Raw genomic sequence first — 18163 nt, 5'->3', positions numbered from 1 at the left:
TGGTTGTAGATCAGAGATCAGAAACAAGTGTTGCACAACAAACTATAACCTGTACAAAGTACATATTAATAATTTTTACTTAACCCATCAAAAAACTGAGACTGTGGATTAAACCACTAACCAAAATCTGGAGCGAGAAACGTGTCTGCAGGGAGGGCCAGAAACCAAGTATTTGCTTAGCTGGTTCTAATGACACCAAAAACTGTGTAAGCTGATAAGAATATCCAGCTAGAGATTTTGGCTGAATTTCTAAAGGCCAAGCTTGGCTAGCATAAAAGTGTGAAGTCTCTGGAAGTCATAAAGATAGTTGATTTCACAGATTCTTACAGGCTTTTTCTTTAGGAATTCCATAAGTTACTCACAATAAAGATTAAAGCATGTATTTAAAAAGATACAGTGCTGGCTGAGGAACATCAGCCACTGCAGAAACTACCCAAACTCATCCCCTTTTATCTCCTTTATGACACAAAATCCTTAATCTACTGGAGAAAGTGGAAAGAGGTTTATATCCTGAGGGCACTGGTAAAAACTACATCTGGGAGAGGAAAATGAATAAAAAGGTCTAATTCTGGAAGGAAAGTAAGGAATACTTGTTAGGCCCAGTATTACATCTGGAGGAGAGAGTTGGTGACCTTTGTGAAGACTACATCCCCAAATCCAGGTTCATAGTTTTAATCCAACACGAGTTTTAACCCGAACATCAGAGAATTCCTCTGTTTTCTGCTCCATGCCAAATCCATGACCTGTGCTAAAATGTGTTAAAAAAAATACAGGAAAGACATTTAATTCAATATCTACTGCCTACTGCATTATGTAACATGTTTAGCTTTCACAAAAGAGAGAGAAGGGATACAGACAGGAAAGAAGAAAATGCAATATAAAAGCTATAGCAATGATGAGAATCAGACTTATGAATGACACAGATGTTGGAACTATCAGAAGGAAGATTTAAAGCAATTCCAGTTAATATGTTATAGGCTTTAGTGGAAAATATTAAACAACATGCAACATGAGATGTGCTATTTCAACACCAAATAGTTCTACAACAACCACCCAATATGAAAAGTAGTTGGTAGTCCCTATCCACATGTGTCTATGAACACTTTATCATTGGGTAGCTTTGTATTGTGTTTTTGATAAGCCAGTGTATGTAACTTTGCAATTAGAAATGATCTGGAAAAGGAAAGAGGTTGTCTGCTTGCCTTTCAGAAAAAAACAAAATAAAAAAAACCCACAGTATTATAATTTTCTCAATAACTTTTAGACAAAACCAATGATTGTCTAGTGAAAGTTTGGCAAACATATCTTCTATTATTTTAAATAAGAATTAATAATGACATATCATGTAAAAATGAAAAATACAGAACGACGCTCAAAAATGTTCCATAGGAGGATGCTGTGACAGCAGACATAAACCACAAAATCCCTACAAGAAAAAAATGTGGAAAACAGAAATTTTGAAGAATACAAACAAATTGACCTAATGAACATCTGTAAAATGCTACACAAAACAACTGCAGGATATATAACGAATATACTAAAGTCAAATGCACTATCTGAACATGATGAAAATCAATTAAATATAAGTGCTAAGAAAGATATCTGAAAATGTCCAATTATGCACACTTCTAAATTTCCCATGAGTCAATGGAGGAATAACAGGTAAATTTTAAAAAGCTACATTAAAAGATTATAAATATACTGTATACAAAATTCAAGAAATGAAAATACATCAATTAAAATCAGGTTGAGAACAACCAAAAATTCTCCTCTACATAAAACCAACAAGAGAACTGGCAAAAATTGTTAGAATCAACTTTTTTCAGATCTCTAGAAATTAACAAATGGCTTGCAGCCTTTGAGGGAGTGTTTATTCAAGAAAAATAACTGATCTGGGTAAAAATCATGATTTTTGTGGAATTTGAATTCATTCTAGTATCTTCTCCCATTAATTGAAAACTAATAGCTCAAATTTGCAGTAAATACCAGCAGACTGGCAACCTCCAGAAAAAGCATAATATGGCTGGAACATCTTCAAAATCTCATTTCCAAAGAAATGTCATGACCTGACCTATTTTATTCCTAGAAAACCTATCTTAAGTTTGTCCACATTGACCTAAATCACATCTTACACAGTGTGAAAAGCACTTTTTCCAAAGGCATTTGTTCTAAACAATTACAGACATTTTTTTTTTTGAACTTTACAGTTGTCTGGGGCAGTGAATGACCATGGGGCAAACAGTAGAACAACAAAAAGACGTAGAAGGAATAGCTGGAGAATAAGATATTCACACAGAGCTTTGAAAAACTATGATAAATTTCTGGGAATCTAGCAGATCACACACATGTATCAGGCTAAGTACATCCCCAAGTCTGTACACATACTTAGGAAAGACCTGAAAAGACCCTAAACTCTCATCTCTGATTGATCTTAAGGCTCTGCACAAGCAGAAAGTGAAAGGAAAGGCACAGTTGTTAACTGCCTTAACTGAGTGACAAAGGCATGCTCCAACAGGTACAGCAATACTCTCAGCAACAACTGGGAAACTTATTGTTTCCAAGCATTTGAAGAACTCTGTCTGATCATTAACCCACCAAAATATGGGAGAATAGAGACTTCAGTGGCTACATTAAACACAGAATACAGACTTTAGAGAACCAGTTAAAAATTTACAAAACAAATAATAACTGCAATGAATAGCAATATTTGATGGAGGAGGATCTGATTTCCAGAGTTATCACATTGTATTATTTGGAGTGACTAGTTTCAGTTTTCAAAAAATTATGAGACATGAAAAAGACCCAAAGTATGACCCATATACAGGAAAAAGGTCAATAGAAACTGCCTTTGAGGACGATTAGACATTGGACTTACTAGAAAAATACTTTAAATTAGGTATTTTGAATAATTTTCAAAGAGCTAAAAGAAGTTGTGTATAAATAACTGAAGGAGGATATTATAATAATGTCTCACTAAATATGGAATATCAATAAAGGCATAAAATATTTAAAAAGAAATAAATCAAACTTCTGGTATTGAAAAATAAAACAATTAAAATAAAATAATACCCATTAGAGTGGCTCCACATCAGACATGGGCAGACAGAAGAAAGAATCAGGGAACTTGAAGACAGATCTATTGCAATTATACAATCTAAGGAAGAGAAAGAAACAAGAATGGAGCTAAATAAACAAAATCTAATACACCTGTGGGGCACTATCAAGCATACCAACATACACATAATGGAAGTATAAGAAAGTGAGGAGGTAGATAAAAGGACCGAAGAATAATCAAAGAACTAGTGGCACACAATCTCCCAAATTAGGTGAAAAACATTAATGTACACAAGAAAGAAGCTCAGTCAACTCCCATTTAGATAAACTCAAAAAGAACCACTCAAAGATACATTATTTAAAAAATGCCTTAAGCCAAAGATAAAGAGAGAAACTTGGAAGATGCAACAGAGAAGGGACTCATCATGTACAGGAATCCTCAATAAGATTAATGACAGCTAATTTTTCATCAGCAATCATGGAGGCCATAAGAGTGAATTAAAATATTCCAAATGATGAAAAAAAAAAAACATCTGTTGAACAAGAACTCTATATGCAGCCAACAGGTAAATTAAGAGTTTAAAATATACAGACGATTATCTATTTTAGAAAGATGTGTTCTAGTAATACATAAAGCTATATATAAAATATTAAAGTAATTTTAGCAAGGTAGTTGTAATTTGACTTACTTTATTGTCTTTATTTATACAGTGACTTCATTTTTCCTGTATTTCTAAATTTTACTCAATAATCTGCATTTTTGCTTGAATAAAATAGAAAATAAGAAATGTAACACAATACATTATAATAAGCCTGAAATACATTATTGTGCAATTTTTCATATATTTTAGAAGGAATATGGATGTTTTATTTAAAAGTGCAGACAGAAAATATCAAATTTGGTATTTCTACTGCATAGCTAAGTAGTTCCTCTCCACAATCAACAAAATTCTACATAAGTAATTTCACAGTATGTCATAACATCAGAATCATCATGTTACCTGTGAACTTAAATTATATTTATAGGGTTGGTCTTTCTGCCAAATATTGCTGTAATTTTCTGCTAACAGTGGTATATCTGGATTCTCATTTTTCACTTGATAAATTATGTGTTCAAATCGTGCTGAAGATTCCAATGGCTCAATTCCATAACTGACGTTTTCAAACTGAAGGAATCCCCTGAATATTTAGAAAGCAATGATATAAAAACCCTACAAGTGATCTCATCAAAGCTACAACCAAAACTGTGAAAAAAAGCTTTAAAAATTTAAACAATTAAATTTAAATACTTTAAAGCAGGTATTTAAATAATTTCAAAGAGCTAAAAGAAACCATATATAAACAACTAAAGGGAAATATTATAATGATGTCTCAATAAATAAAGAATGTCAACAAAGGTATGGAAATTATAAAGAAGAAATCAATAGAAATTCCAGTTTGAAATATAGTAAGGAACACATTATAAACACACTTTATTTTCCCATTTTTTCTGGTTTACCATTAGTAACTGAGATATCATATCTACCTTAGTTTTGCTCATATATTAAAGAACAAAATATATTGCAAAGCATTTTATGTTACCTGTGTAGTAGTCATATTTATTCACAATATATTAAGACCAAGTATTTGTTGAAAACCAAGCACTTGCTGAGAATTCCAAGAATAAAGTTCATGTTCTTACAGAGTTTAGAATAAGGGAAAGCAGGTATGTAAAGTGTATATCTAAAGAGGTGGATATCTATGAAAACCGCATGAAATGAATGCCAATTTTTCCGAGTTGACACGAATAAATTCTAGAAATCAGGCAACCAAAACCAAAAGGAAGTTAGGGAGAGTCTTTTTTTTTCTTTGCTCTGGACCAGCCTTCCTCTAATAAACTTAATACCTTTCTCTTGCCACCACTACTGATGAAAATCACTTTTCCCTGCCCTTTTACCTCTGAGGGTCCTTCTTAATTAGTTGTTTTATGTCTGATACTGAGTGCACCTAAACTGAAAGCATACAAAATGCACATATTGAAATGATTAATTCATATCATTTTCCATAACTATTTGAGATAATTTAAAGATAATGCAACAATATTATTTAGTTCTAAAGTTTCCTTTACCAAAACTATCCCCTTCTACACAGTATCTTGAATAAGATACCTCCAGTCAGGATTCCCTGGAGTGATTTTATTTCAATGGACACTAAAGTTCAGCTGCTAATATTGATATTAAAAAGTAAGGCCATCATAAAGGAAACTGTTAGATTTGGATTCTCCTTAAACATTCCCAGATTTATGTCTGCAAGCCACTAAGTTTTATTTTAAAGTTTTCCATGTGTAAGTATCATGTAAGATCCTATTACCTGAGTCCAGAACAGATGCTAAGTGTTGCAAGTGAATTTGGAATATCTGCAACATATCCTTGGTAATGGCAATGCGTCTGAAAAACAATATAGAAAAATAAATAAATAAATAATTTATGAATAAAAATGTATTTGCTAACATTGCACAAGATTAAAAATGTTGAAATAATTGAAAATAATAAGATTGTGTATCATATAGATTTGTTAATGCGGATTTTCAAGGAAAAAGGGTTTTTGACAATCCTCTTTATTTTGTACCACCAACATGCCAATGAGTATTCTTTCAGCCTGGGTTTTATCTCTGTCATGTACCATTTTTATGTACAACAATCAACCATATAACAGGTCATAACTATACAGAATAAAATATTTGTATTAAATTGTCATCATGGAACAAATATATTCCAATGGTAGTGATATGGCCACTTCAATAAAAAAACCCTATGCTAACAAATATGTAAGACATCTAGAGCTTACCTTAAAATATGAAGACTCTAAATGTAAAAATCCAGTTTCATTATATGAATAAACCAAAAAGTTCTGGGGTAAGAATGAGCTAAGAAAAGCAAAAACAAAAATGGTCGTCATGAATATGATATGAATATAAACATCAAAATAAAAATAAATGTGAAATATATAGGATTCATATAATAATATGCTTTAATTAGAACTGAGTCCTCTGTATCAGATATTAACCTGTGGGCCTATGTATGTTTTTATCTAACAAACATTTACTGAGTGCCTACTGATAAATCCTTTTCTAGGCTTTGGGATACAGCAGTAAACAAAAGACAAAACCATTGGTCTTCATGACAGTGAGAGACAAATACTGCTAGCATGTCAGATGTTAAATGTTATAAATAAGGCCTGGGTGAGGGAAGTTGGTTGCAAAGTATAGATAGGATGGCATGGAAACCTCACTGAATAGGCTGAACCTGAAAACAAGCCACATGGATTTGCACAGATATGTTATTCAAGACAGAGGTAGGAGAAAATGCAAAGACCCTGAGGCCAAAATATGCCTTCTGTATATAAAGAACAGCTAGGGGGTGATGTGACTGGAATGAAAGGTGATTGAAGATGAGAGACAGTAGGAAGAGTTGGTGTCACAGAGATGAGAAGCTATTAGAAGATTTTGAACAGATATATGATAGGATCAGACCAATATTTTATGTTATTTTTGTTAAGTTTTATTTATTTAAGTAATCTTTACACCCCACATGGGGCTCAAACTTACAACCCTGAGATCAAGAGTCACATGCTCTTCTGACTGATCTAGCCAGGCATCCCTCAAACCAACATTTTAATAGAATCAGGCTGAATGCTATGTTGGGAATTATCTGTAGGGCAAATAAGCAGAGAGAGCAATTAGGCTATTACAGTCATCCAGGCAAGATATGATAGTGGCTTGAACTAAGACAGTAACAGAGATGGAGGTCCAATTATGGATATATTTTGAAGGTTGAACATGGAATTTAATAATCTCTTGGGGGGAATAATCCATTGTGAGGGAAACAAAAGAAAAAAAATGATATAAAGGATAACTCCAAGGTCTTGTTTTGAGAAACTAGAGTTGCCATTTACTGAGATGATTGTAGGAAGGATAAGTTTTGGAAAAATATCAGAAGTACATTTTGGATATGATAAGTATAAGAATTCTAGCAAACATTTGACTATCAAATAAGTAGTCAGATAAACGAATGTGGTGTTCACTGGAGAGGAATAAAGTTGAGATAAAACTTGGGAGTAATCAATACATTATATACAATGATATATATTACCTAAAATAAAGCAAATAAATAAAGATGACTTAGGAAATCAGAAATATATGAACTGAAGCAGTACTTTTCTCTCATGTAAACAAAAAGACTCACTTGGGGGAGGGGGGGTTGGGTTCAAGATAACAGCATAGAATGGTATTTAAAGTTGCAAGAGGGGATGAAATAACCAGGTGATTGAATGTAGCTAGAGAAAAACAAGATTCAAGAAAAGTACCACGGAGTATTCTAAGATTGGAGAGATGGGGAAGAATCTAAAAAACAAACAAGATGAAACAAACAAGCAAACAAAACTGAGAGAGTAAACACAATGGTAAGTATTAAACCAGAAGTCTGCAGTGTTCTGGAAGCCAAATGAAGTAAGTACTTTTGGAAGAGATACTGATCAGCTACATAAAATACTGCCACTTGGTCAAGACAAATGAAGACTAAGAAATAACTGGCATTCAGAAACATGAAGATGTTTCTTACCACAAGACAAATAAGATGGTCTTCTCAAAAAACATTTTAATGGAATTTTACAAACATTAAAGACCAACATATGCTTAATGGTCATGAATTACGTGAGAACAGTCATAAATTAAGTGAGGAGTTTTCTTCAGCCTTGTTCAACTACAGAGATGTAAGTCAGACAAAATGCAGTTGTTACAAATATATATTTTCAAAGATGCAGGCAAAGAAGAGGCTGTTTGGTTCCGCTTGCATGAAATGTTGCAAAATTGCAAAATAGGAGATGGAAAGTAGATTAATTGTTGCCTGGAGTGGTGGGTGGGAACGGGGTATAAATGTGAAATGGCATGAGGATCTTATGTAGGATATGAAATGTTCTACAACTGATTTATGGTTGGTGGTTGCAATACTGCATACAGTTATTAGAAATTATTGAATTACACACTTGAGTGAGTTTGATGACATATGAACGTACCCAATAAAGTTGTTAAAAATAAATGCATATGTAATTAATACATTAATAAAATATGTCATTAGTTGAATTTCCCACCAATAACCACTTGATGTGTAACTAAGTTTGATTTTACATCAGGCATACTCAACATACAACTTGTAGTTCTTGGGTTGGATGGCTTTAGACTCGATTGAAGATTTACAAATAAGTGGCTTATTTCTTAATGTGACAATAACAAGCTAGAAAATTAAAATGCAGCATTCTACCATTCAACATTCTACTCTTCTATTATTCAAGATTTAATTAATCCTAATTGAAAAACAGATTGATTAAAATCTACATTATATTGCATTCTTTAATTTAAATTATATACCAAAATATTTTAAAAAGTAAATCTAAGCCTTAATGGAAAATTATATCTTACTGTTTTCTGAGATGCAGAGTGTATGGTTTTTCATCAATTGTAATGATATAAATCACCTAAAATAAAGCAAATAAATAAAGATGACTTAGTAAATCAGAACTATATAAACTGAAGCAGTACTTTTCTCTCATGTAAACAAAAAGACTCACTTGGGGAGTTGGGTTCAAGATAACAACACAAGAAGATCCTGAACTCATTCCCTCCCATGGATACAACCAATATACGACTACCTATGGAGTAATTTACTCTGAAAAAACTGGAAAAGTGGATGAACAGAGACTCTACAAGAAAAGACAGAAAGGACAGCATTAAGATGGATAGGAGAGGCAGAGATACAATCTTGCCAAAAACAAAACAAAACAAAACAAAACGAAAACAAACAAAAAACACTCCAGCAGGGTGATATATAATTGGGAGAGAAGACAAAAATACAGAGATTTTCCTAAGGAGTCAGAGGTTTATGCTACACAATAGACACCTCAAATGTTAGACCCTACATAAGAGAGTTGAGCCCCCAAAATACCAGACTTTGAAAACCAATAGAGATTACATCCAGGAAAACCACAGAACTGTAGAGCATGGAGAACCCACTCTTAAAGGGATAACATGCAGAATCACTGACTGTGGGACCCAGAGCAAAAACACTAACTTGGAAATCACCTAGACCCTATGTGGGGACCCATTTACTAAACTTAAAGTACCTGCCAGAGAAGTAGTAAACCACTGAAACGTTCTCTGGGGACAGAGAAATTTGTGGGTGTTATATCTGTAACATCATGCTACTTTGCTAATGTCAGTGCTGGTGGGCATCATTTTGGAACTATCTCTCTAACCTGCTAGAGCCTTTGGGCATACTCAACTAAAAACCCTGTCCACACTATGGCAGCACAGCCATACTTTACAGCCAGGCCAGATACCAGCCCCACTCACTCCTGGGCCTCAGTGCAGCTGTGTGATGCACCTGGCTGGCATGGGTGCCAACTCTGCTGACCCCTGTGCTGCAGATGGGTGTGCACAGCTTCTGTAGTGACACCGCTTGAGCATGTAGCTCTAGTGGTTAGAGGAGATGGTGCTTTTAGGCTTCTTGTGACAACTACAAAAGGCTGTTCCTTCAAGATTGGGAGAGGTAGTTGATTTGCGTAATACACAGAAACAAATACAGAAAATTAGGAAAATGAAGAGACAGGAGAGTATGTTCCAAATGAAAGACAAAACATCAGAAGCCATTAATGAAATGCAGATGGACAAACAACCTGACAAAGAGTTAAAAGTAATAGTCATACAGATGTTTGCCAAACTTGGAAGAATAGTGATGAACACTGTGAGATCCTCAACAAAGAGACAGTAAATATAAGAAAGTTCCAAACAGAAGTTAAAGATCTAAAGAATACCATAATCGAAATGAAAAATATACTAGAGGGGTTCAACAGCACACTGAATGAAGCCAAAGATTGGATCATTGAGCTGGAAAACAAAGCAACAGAACTCATCCAGAGAAAGCAGGAAAAAAAAAATAATTAAAAAATGAAGATAACTAAGAAACCATGAGTACAACATCAAGTGGAATAATACTTAGTTACAGTGATTCCAGAAGGAGCAGATGAACAGAGAAAGGGCCAGGAAACTTATTTGAAGAATTAGTGACTGAAAATTTCCCTAAAATGAGGAAGGAAAGAGATATACGGGTCCAGGAAGCCTAGACAATCCCAAATAAAATAAACCCAAACAGATCCACACCAAGATATATTACAACTCAAATGGTCAAAGTTAGAGAGATTCTTAAAAGCAGCAAAAGAAGCACAACTTACTACACGCAAGTAGATCTCATAAGTCTTTCGGCAGAAACTATGCAAGCCAAAAGAGAGTGACATGACATATTCAAAGTGCAGAATGGAAAAACTTCCAATCAATAATTCTCTACCTGGCAAGGCTGTTATTCTGAATTGAATAAGAGATTAAGTTTTCCAGTTACACAAAACCTAAAGGAGTTCATCATCACTAAACTGGCATTAAAAGAAATGTTAAAAGTTAGGACTTCTCTAAACTGAAAAGAAATGACACCAATTAATAACAGAAAAACATATAAAAGTAAAAAGGCTCACTGGAAAAGGTAAACACATAGTAAAGGTAGTGGGTTAATCACTTATAAAGCAAGTATGAAGGTTAAAAGGCAAAAACAATAAAATTAGCTAAAACTACAAGAATTTGTTAGAGGGTACATAAAATAAAAGATGCAACATGTGACATAAGAATATAAAACATGAGAGAAGGAGAGGAATGTAAAGTTTTGGAATGTGTTCAAATTTAAGTTGCTGTCAACTCAAAACATAAAATAGGAAGTTATATGTAAACTTCAGAATAATCACAAATACATACAAAGAGTAAATACACAAAAGAAAAATGAGAAAGAAATCTAAACATAGCACTAACAAAAGACATCAAACCACAAGGGAAGAGAGAAAGAGAAGAGGAAAGGAACAGAGAAGAACTACAAAAACAGCCAGAAAATAATTAGCAAAGTGGCAATAGCTACATGCCTATCAATAATTACTTTAAATGTAAAGGCACTCTATAATCAAAAGACATAAGATGGTTGAGTGGATTAAAAAAAACAAGACTTATCTATGTTCTACCCACATGAGATTAATTTCAGAAGAAAGGACACACACAAGCTGAAATTGAAGGGATGGAAAAAGATATTCCACGGAATGGAAACAAACAAAAAAGCTGCATAGTTATATTCATAACCAACAAAATAGACTTTGAAACAAAGACTGTAATAATAGATAAAGAAAGACATTACATAATGATAAAGGGTCAATTCAATAAGAAAATATAACATTTATAAATACATATGTGCCAAGATACATAAAGCAAATATCGATGTATCTAAACAGATATTAAAAGCTATATAGAGGCTCCTGGTGGCTCAGTCAGTTGAGCATTGGACTCTTGATTTCAGCTCAGGTCATGATCTCAGGGTCTTGATATTGAACCTTGTGTTAGGCTCCACGACTGCTGAGCCCACTTGAGATTATCTCTCTCTCTCCCTCTCTTCCCCTCTCCCACTCCTGTGCTTTCTGTGTATGTGTGTGTGTCTCTCTCAAAAAAAAAAAAAAAAAAGCTATATAAAATAGTAGGAGATTCAATCCCAACTTTTGACCAGATAGAAAACCAATACGGAAATATCAGTCTTAAAAAAAACAAAACAAAACAAAACAAAAAAAACATTAAACCAGATGGACTTAATAGTTCTTAACAGAGTACTCCATCCAAAAGCAAAAGAATATGCATTCTTCTCAGATGCACATAAAACATTCTCCAGGTAAGATCACATACTAGACCATAAAATAAGACTCAAAAATCAAGAATACTGAAATCATATCAAGCATCTTCTCCAAACACAATAGTATAAAACTAGAAATCAATTTCAAGAAGAAAACTAGAAAAAAACAACAAAAAGGCAGAGATTAAACAACACACTAATGAGCACTCAATCGGTCGACAAAGAAATTAAAGAAAAAAATACCTAGAGACAAATGAATACAGAAATACAACATATCAAAATCCTTGGAATGAAGCAAAAGTGGTTGCAAAAGAGAAGATTATAGCAATATAATCCGACTGTAGAAATCTAGCTCTGTACATAAAAGAGCTAGAAAACAAACAAACAAGGCCCTAAGTCAATAGAATTAAAAAAATGATAAAGATCAGAGGAGAAATAAATGAAAAGAAACAAAAAATAGAAAAGACCAATGAAACTAAGACCTGGTTCTTTGAAAAGATAAAACAAAATTAACAAACTTGTAGGTAGACTAACAACAACAAAAAAATCAAAACCAAAACCAAACCAAATAAAAAAAAATAAAAAAGAAGACACTTTCATTTCATCAGAAATGAAAGAGAAGTTGAAACTGAAGGCACAGAAATCTCAAAGACTGTAAGAGATTATTATGAACAATTACACACCAACAAATTGGACAACCTAGAAGAAATGTATAAATTATTGGAAACATACAATTTTTAAAAACTGAATCATGAAGAAACAGAAAATCTGATTATTAGTAAGGATATTAAATCCACAATCAAAAACCACCCAACAAACAAAAGTCCAGGATCATATGTCTGTGAATAAGAAAAGAAAAAAGAAAAGAAAAAAAAAGAAAAAAAAAAGACTTAACATGTATTCTTAAATCCTTCCAAAGCTTGAAGAGGAGGAAACACTTCCAAATACATTTTGTGAGGCCAGCATTACCATAAAACCAAAACCAAACAAAGACATCATAAAAAAATAAAATTATAGGCCAATATCTTTCGTTAGCATAGATGCAAAAATTGTCAAAACTTATCAGAAACCAAATTCAACAATAAAATGATCCTACACCACAATCAAGTGGGATTTATTCCAGGGATATAAAAATGGTTCAACATTTGCAATCAAGGTGATACATTATATATACCCTTTAACAAAATGAAGAATAAAAATCATATGATCATCTCCATAGATGCAGAAAAAGTGTTCAATAAAATTCAACTCCAATTATGACAAAAACTTTCAGAAAAGTGTCTATAAAAGAAACGTACCTCACCATAAGAAAGGCCATATATGACTAACCCACAGTTAACACCTCAATGGGGAAAAGCTGAAAGCTTTTCCTTGAAGTTCAGGAACAAGACAAGGATGCCCACTCTCATCACTTTCATTCTACATATATCAGAAGTCCTAGCTACAGCAATTACTCAACGAAAAGAAATAAAAGGCATTGAAAGTGGAAAAGAAGAAATGCAACTGTCACCCTTTGCAGATGGCATATCATATATACAAAGACTCCACCAAAAACCTCTTAGAATAAATAAATAAAGTGAAGTTGCAGTATATAAAATTATTTTGCAAAATCTGTTAACTTTCTATGGACTAACAATGAATTATCAGAAAAATTAAAAAACAATAACATTTACAGTTGCATCAAAAAGAATAAAATATCTAAAATAAATTTTACTGAGGAGATAAAATATCTATACAGAGAGCTATAATATATTAATAAAAGAAATTGAAGAAGGAACAAATGAATGAAAAGATATTCTGTGCTTGTGGACTGGAATAATTAATATTGTTAAAATGTCCCTACTACCTCTTTTGCTCAGGACCATTGTACTGGCAGGATGGGCAAGTGTTACAGTCTTTGTACTCTCAGTAAGCTCTGTAGCCACTGAGATCGGAGGTGGCATGAAAAACAGTACAAGAAAGCTCATTTGGGCACAGCCCTAAAGGCCAACCCTTTTGGAGGTTCTTCCCATGCAAAGGGAATTGTGCTGGAAAAAGTAGAGGTTGAAGCCAAACAGCTAAATTCTGCCATCAGGAAATGCATCAGGGTCCAGTTGATCAAAAATGGCCAAAAAATCACAGCCTTTGTACCCAATGGTTGTTGTTTGAATTTTATTGAGGAAAATGATGAAGTTCTGGTTGCTAGCTTTGATTGCAAAGGTCATGCTGTCAGTGACACTCCTGGAGTTTGCTTTAAGGGTGTCAAAGTAGCCAGTGTTTCTCTTTTGGCCTTATGTAAAAGCAAGAAGGAAAGATCAAGATCATAGCTTTTGATGGTGAAAACATGAGAGTAATAAATTTTCATATGCCAACAAATGTCCCTACTATCCAAAGCAATCTATAGATTCAATGTAATTCCTATGAAAATTTTAACAGCATATTTCACAGAACAACAACAAATGATTCTAAAATTTGTATGAAATCACAAAAGATCCCTAATAGTCAAAGCAATCTTGAGAAGAACAAAGCTAAAAGCATTACTCTCCTTGATTTCAAACTATATTTTAAAGCTATAGCAATCAAAATCATATGGCACTGGCACAAAAACAGTCAGAGATCAAAGGAAGAGAACTCAAAGCCCAGAAATAAACCCACATACATATGGACAATTAATTTATTGCAAAAGATCAAAGAACATAATGGAGAAAGGACTAACCCTTCAATAAGTAATGTTGGGAAAACTGATTAGCCACATGCAAAAGAATTAAACTAGACCACTATCTTACACCATACACAAAAATTAACTCAAAATGGACTAAAGACCTGAATGTAAGATCTGAAATCATAAAATTCCTTGAAGAAAAAAACATAGGCAGTAAGCTCTTTGACACTGGTTTTAGCAATGCTTTTGTGGGTCAGTCCCCAAAGGCAAGGGAAACAAAAGCAAACATAAACAAATGGGATTATATGATACTAAAAAGCTTTTGCACAGCAAAGGAAACCAATTAAAATAGAAAGTCAGCCTACTGAATGGGAGAAGATATTTGCAAATCATACATCTGATAAGGGGTTAATAAACAAAATATACAAAGAGCTTATAAAAAAATCTGATTTTTAAAAATGGGCAGAGGATCTGAATAGATTATTTTCCAAGGAAGGCATACAGATGGCCAACAGGCATATATAAAGATGTTCAACATTACTAATTATCAGGGAAATGCAAATCAAAACCACAATGAGATATTATCTCACACCAATTAGAATGGCCATTATAAAAAAGACAAGAAATAGCAAGTGTTTGAGAGGATGTGGAGAACAGGGAACACTTGTACACTGTTGATGGAAATGTAAATTGATGCAGCCACTATGGAAAATAGTATGGAGATTCTTCAAAAAAATAAGTATAGAATTACCATATTATCCTGCTGTTCAATTGCTGGTTATTTATCCAAAGATAATATTTATTCAAAAACATGCTTATTCGAAATATATATGCACCTCTATTTTCACTGTGGCATTATTTACAATAGCCAAGAAATGGAAACAACCTAAATGTTCTTCAATCCATGAATGAATAAAGATGATATGACACACACACACACACACACACACACACACACTGGAATATTACTCAGCCATAAAAAGAATGAAACCTTGCCATTATGACAACATGAATGAACACTGAAGGTTTTATGCTAAATGGACTAAGTCAGACAGAGAAAGACAAATAGTGTATGATTTCACCTACAAGTGGTACCTAAAAAGAACAAAACAAATGAACAGAACAAAACAAAATAAAAATAAACTCATAAATACAGAGAACAGATTGGTGGTTACCAGAGGGTAAAGAGGGTCAGGTGTGGGCAAAATAGGTAAAGAGGATAATTTGTATGGTCATGGATGGTAATTAGACGTAAAGTAATGATCATTTTGTAGTGCATATAGATGTTAAATTATAATATTGTATACCTGAAATGTGTATAATGTTACATGTTAATTTCACCTCAATTAAAAAAAACACAATCCATTTTAAAAATTAATGTATTCTTCAGAATTTATTATTCTAAATAGTAAGAATTTATTATTCTAGAAGATTTAGGATCACCATAATGAATTTAATGCACAGCGTTGGCAAAATGTAGGCTACATTTTGGAAAATATATATATAATTTAGCACTATTAATGCTATAGATTAATCTTTTCTATTTAGAAAAATATAAACTTTACTAGGCAACATGAAGGACATGGTTGCAGGCTTACATCCCACACCAATTATAATGAAATAACAAATTTACATTATATATGTATGTATATAAAACATACATACATACACACACACACACACAACTACTATATACACCTAGAGCCACTTAGCAATTCTTAACATATAAAACTGGGGAAGAAAGACCCAAGAAACATGGTAGTGAGGAATGCTGCAGCTCCAGGAATAGGAGCTCTAATACAACAAGAACTGAGTTTTAACTGTGCTCATCATTCTAATGTGGTGGCATTCAGGAACACGAGAGGACTTAGTGTGTGTTTACAGAGTCAGTGGACTATCTCCACAAAGTCAGACAGACATCTACTCTAACAAATACACAATTTCTTTCCAAAACAAACCAATTTCAAAAAAGATCTCTGCTTTTAAGCTGGAACAGAATCTGTGAGTTTGGGAGAGGCCAGTGATGCTTATGATTGGAAACACCTAGGAAATACAAGAAGCACACAGATTCAAAAGTCCAGATGACAAATAACCCAGAACTGAGGCAAATCTTAACCCTGTCATTCCTCTAAAACTGTTGTAATGTACTATAGCAGAACCAGTGCATTATCTCAGACCAGATACTAAACAGAAGCAAAACAAATTCTGTCAGAATCTCAACTGCAATAGCAAGTACACAATAAAAAACAATTTAACTTCTGAGGATTGTCTACATCAAGAAGGAAAGGTATCAAGTTTAATAAATGAAACAAATTACTCCCAAGAAAAGTGTAAAGTATGTAAGACAGGACCTGAAAAAAATAAGTATGTTTAAGATCCTTAAAGAAGTAACACTATGTAGTACACCTCGGAATTGGAGATTAGATGTAATGGAATACTATTCTAAAAGTTTCTAACATTTAATGGGCATTTATCTTATGCCTAGCACTGTCAAAAAAAAAAAATTCTTACCCTAACAACCATAATTTTCAGTTTGAGGAAAAGAGATGAACTCTCCCAAGGTAACACATTTAATGAATATCAAAGCTTGACAGAGAGACCATGTACTTTATGACTATACTACACTGCTAACAAGTGAGGAAGAGTAGGCTGTTCTTACTGAAGAAAGAAAAGACAATTATGGAAATGATCCGATTATAGATCATATAAATGAAAATGTAATTGTTGATTTTTAAGTAAATTATTATTATGAGTATGAGATTGGATGCATCTGAAGCATGAATTTGTGAGGTTGAAAATCAAAGCTAAGAAAGTTTCTAAGATTAAATACAAAGTAATTTTATAAAGTGGAAGATTTGCAAAAATAAATGAGAGTTCTTTCCAAAACTTCAAACATCAGCTAATGAGAATGTAGGTAGGCAAAAATAATACAACAAAGAAGCAAGAGTTAAGAAATATTACTTCAAAATTGCTGAGAAATGGAGATTTAAGTACGCTTATTTCATTTACTCACTATGGGTCACATAGGAAATTAAATACACACACACACACACACACACACACACACACAGAGCTAACAAAAGGTGAAGGACCTTGTGTAGTCAATCATTAGAATTCTAAGGAAGACCAAAGCTGAAGTCATCACATTGCCCACTTTCAAGATTTTCGATAAACCTACCATAAATAAGACAGCATGGTATTAGCCAGAGAGAGAGAGAGAGAGAGAGAGAGAAAGAAAGAGAGTGCACACTTAGAAATAGACCCACAAAAAATATAATCAACTGATTTTTTATGGTGCAAAGGTATTTCAGTGGAGAAATGATAGTCATTTCAACTTCTGGTGCTGGGAAAATTGGATGTCCATATCAAATTGATGAACCTCAACCCAGACCTCACAACTTACATGAACATTAACTTAAAAAAAGGTATTATAGACTTATTATACGACTTCTCTAATAAATCATAGGAGGAAAAGTAGGTGAACCTAGTGTTGGTAAATATTTAGATATGACAGAAAAATCACGATCCGTAAAAGAAAAATAACAATAAGTTAGTGTAATTAAGACAATGTTAAGACAGTTTAAAAAAAAAAGAAGCTATAGACTCAAAAAAAAATTGTAAATCACTTATCTGATTAAAAAAATGTGTGCAGAATATACAAAGAACATGTAAAATGCAACAATAAGGAAACCAACAATCCAGTTCAAAAATGTGTAAAAGACCTAAA

At 33.1% G+C, this 18163-nt stretch overlaps 1 protein-coding gene across 1 annotated transcript in view; it reads right to left on the bottom strand.

The window, feature by feature from the left end:
• Positions 1-18163, bottom strand: part of LOC130541838 (disintegrin and metalloproteinase domain-containing protein 18-like) — a 220725-nt gene that overhangs the window by 149779 nt on the left and 52783 nt on the right. The window contains exons 6-9 of the mRNA XM_057303392.1: positions 8510-8565; positions 5881-5959; positions 5404-5480; positions 4056-4233 (exon numbers count right to left, since the gene is read on the bottom strand). Coding sequence (XP_057159375.1) covers positions 4056-4233; positions 5404-5480; positions 5881-5959; positions 8510-8565 — 390 coding nt within the window. The remainder of the gene's footprint in view (positions 1-4055; positions 4234-5403; positions 5481-5880; positions 5960-8509; positions 8566-18163) is intronic.

Source organism: Ursus arctos, unplaced genomic scaffold (assembly GCF_023065955.2).
Source record: "Ursus arctos isolate Adak ecotype North America unplaced genomic scaffold, UrsArc2.0 scaffold_27, whole genome shotgun sequence".
Classification (NCBI taxonomy): Eukaryota; Metazoa; Chordata; class Mammalia; order Carnivora; family Ursidae; genus Ursus; species Ursus arctos.
The sequence above is the reverse complement of the archived record's forward strand: the minus strand, read 5'-3'. Positions and strand labels throughout refer to the sequence as shown.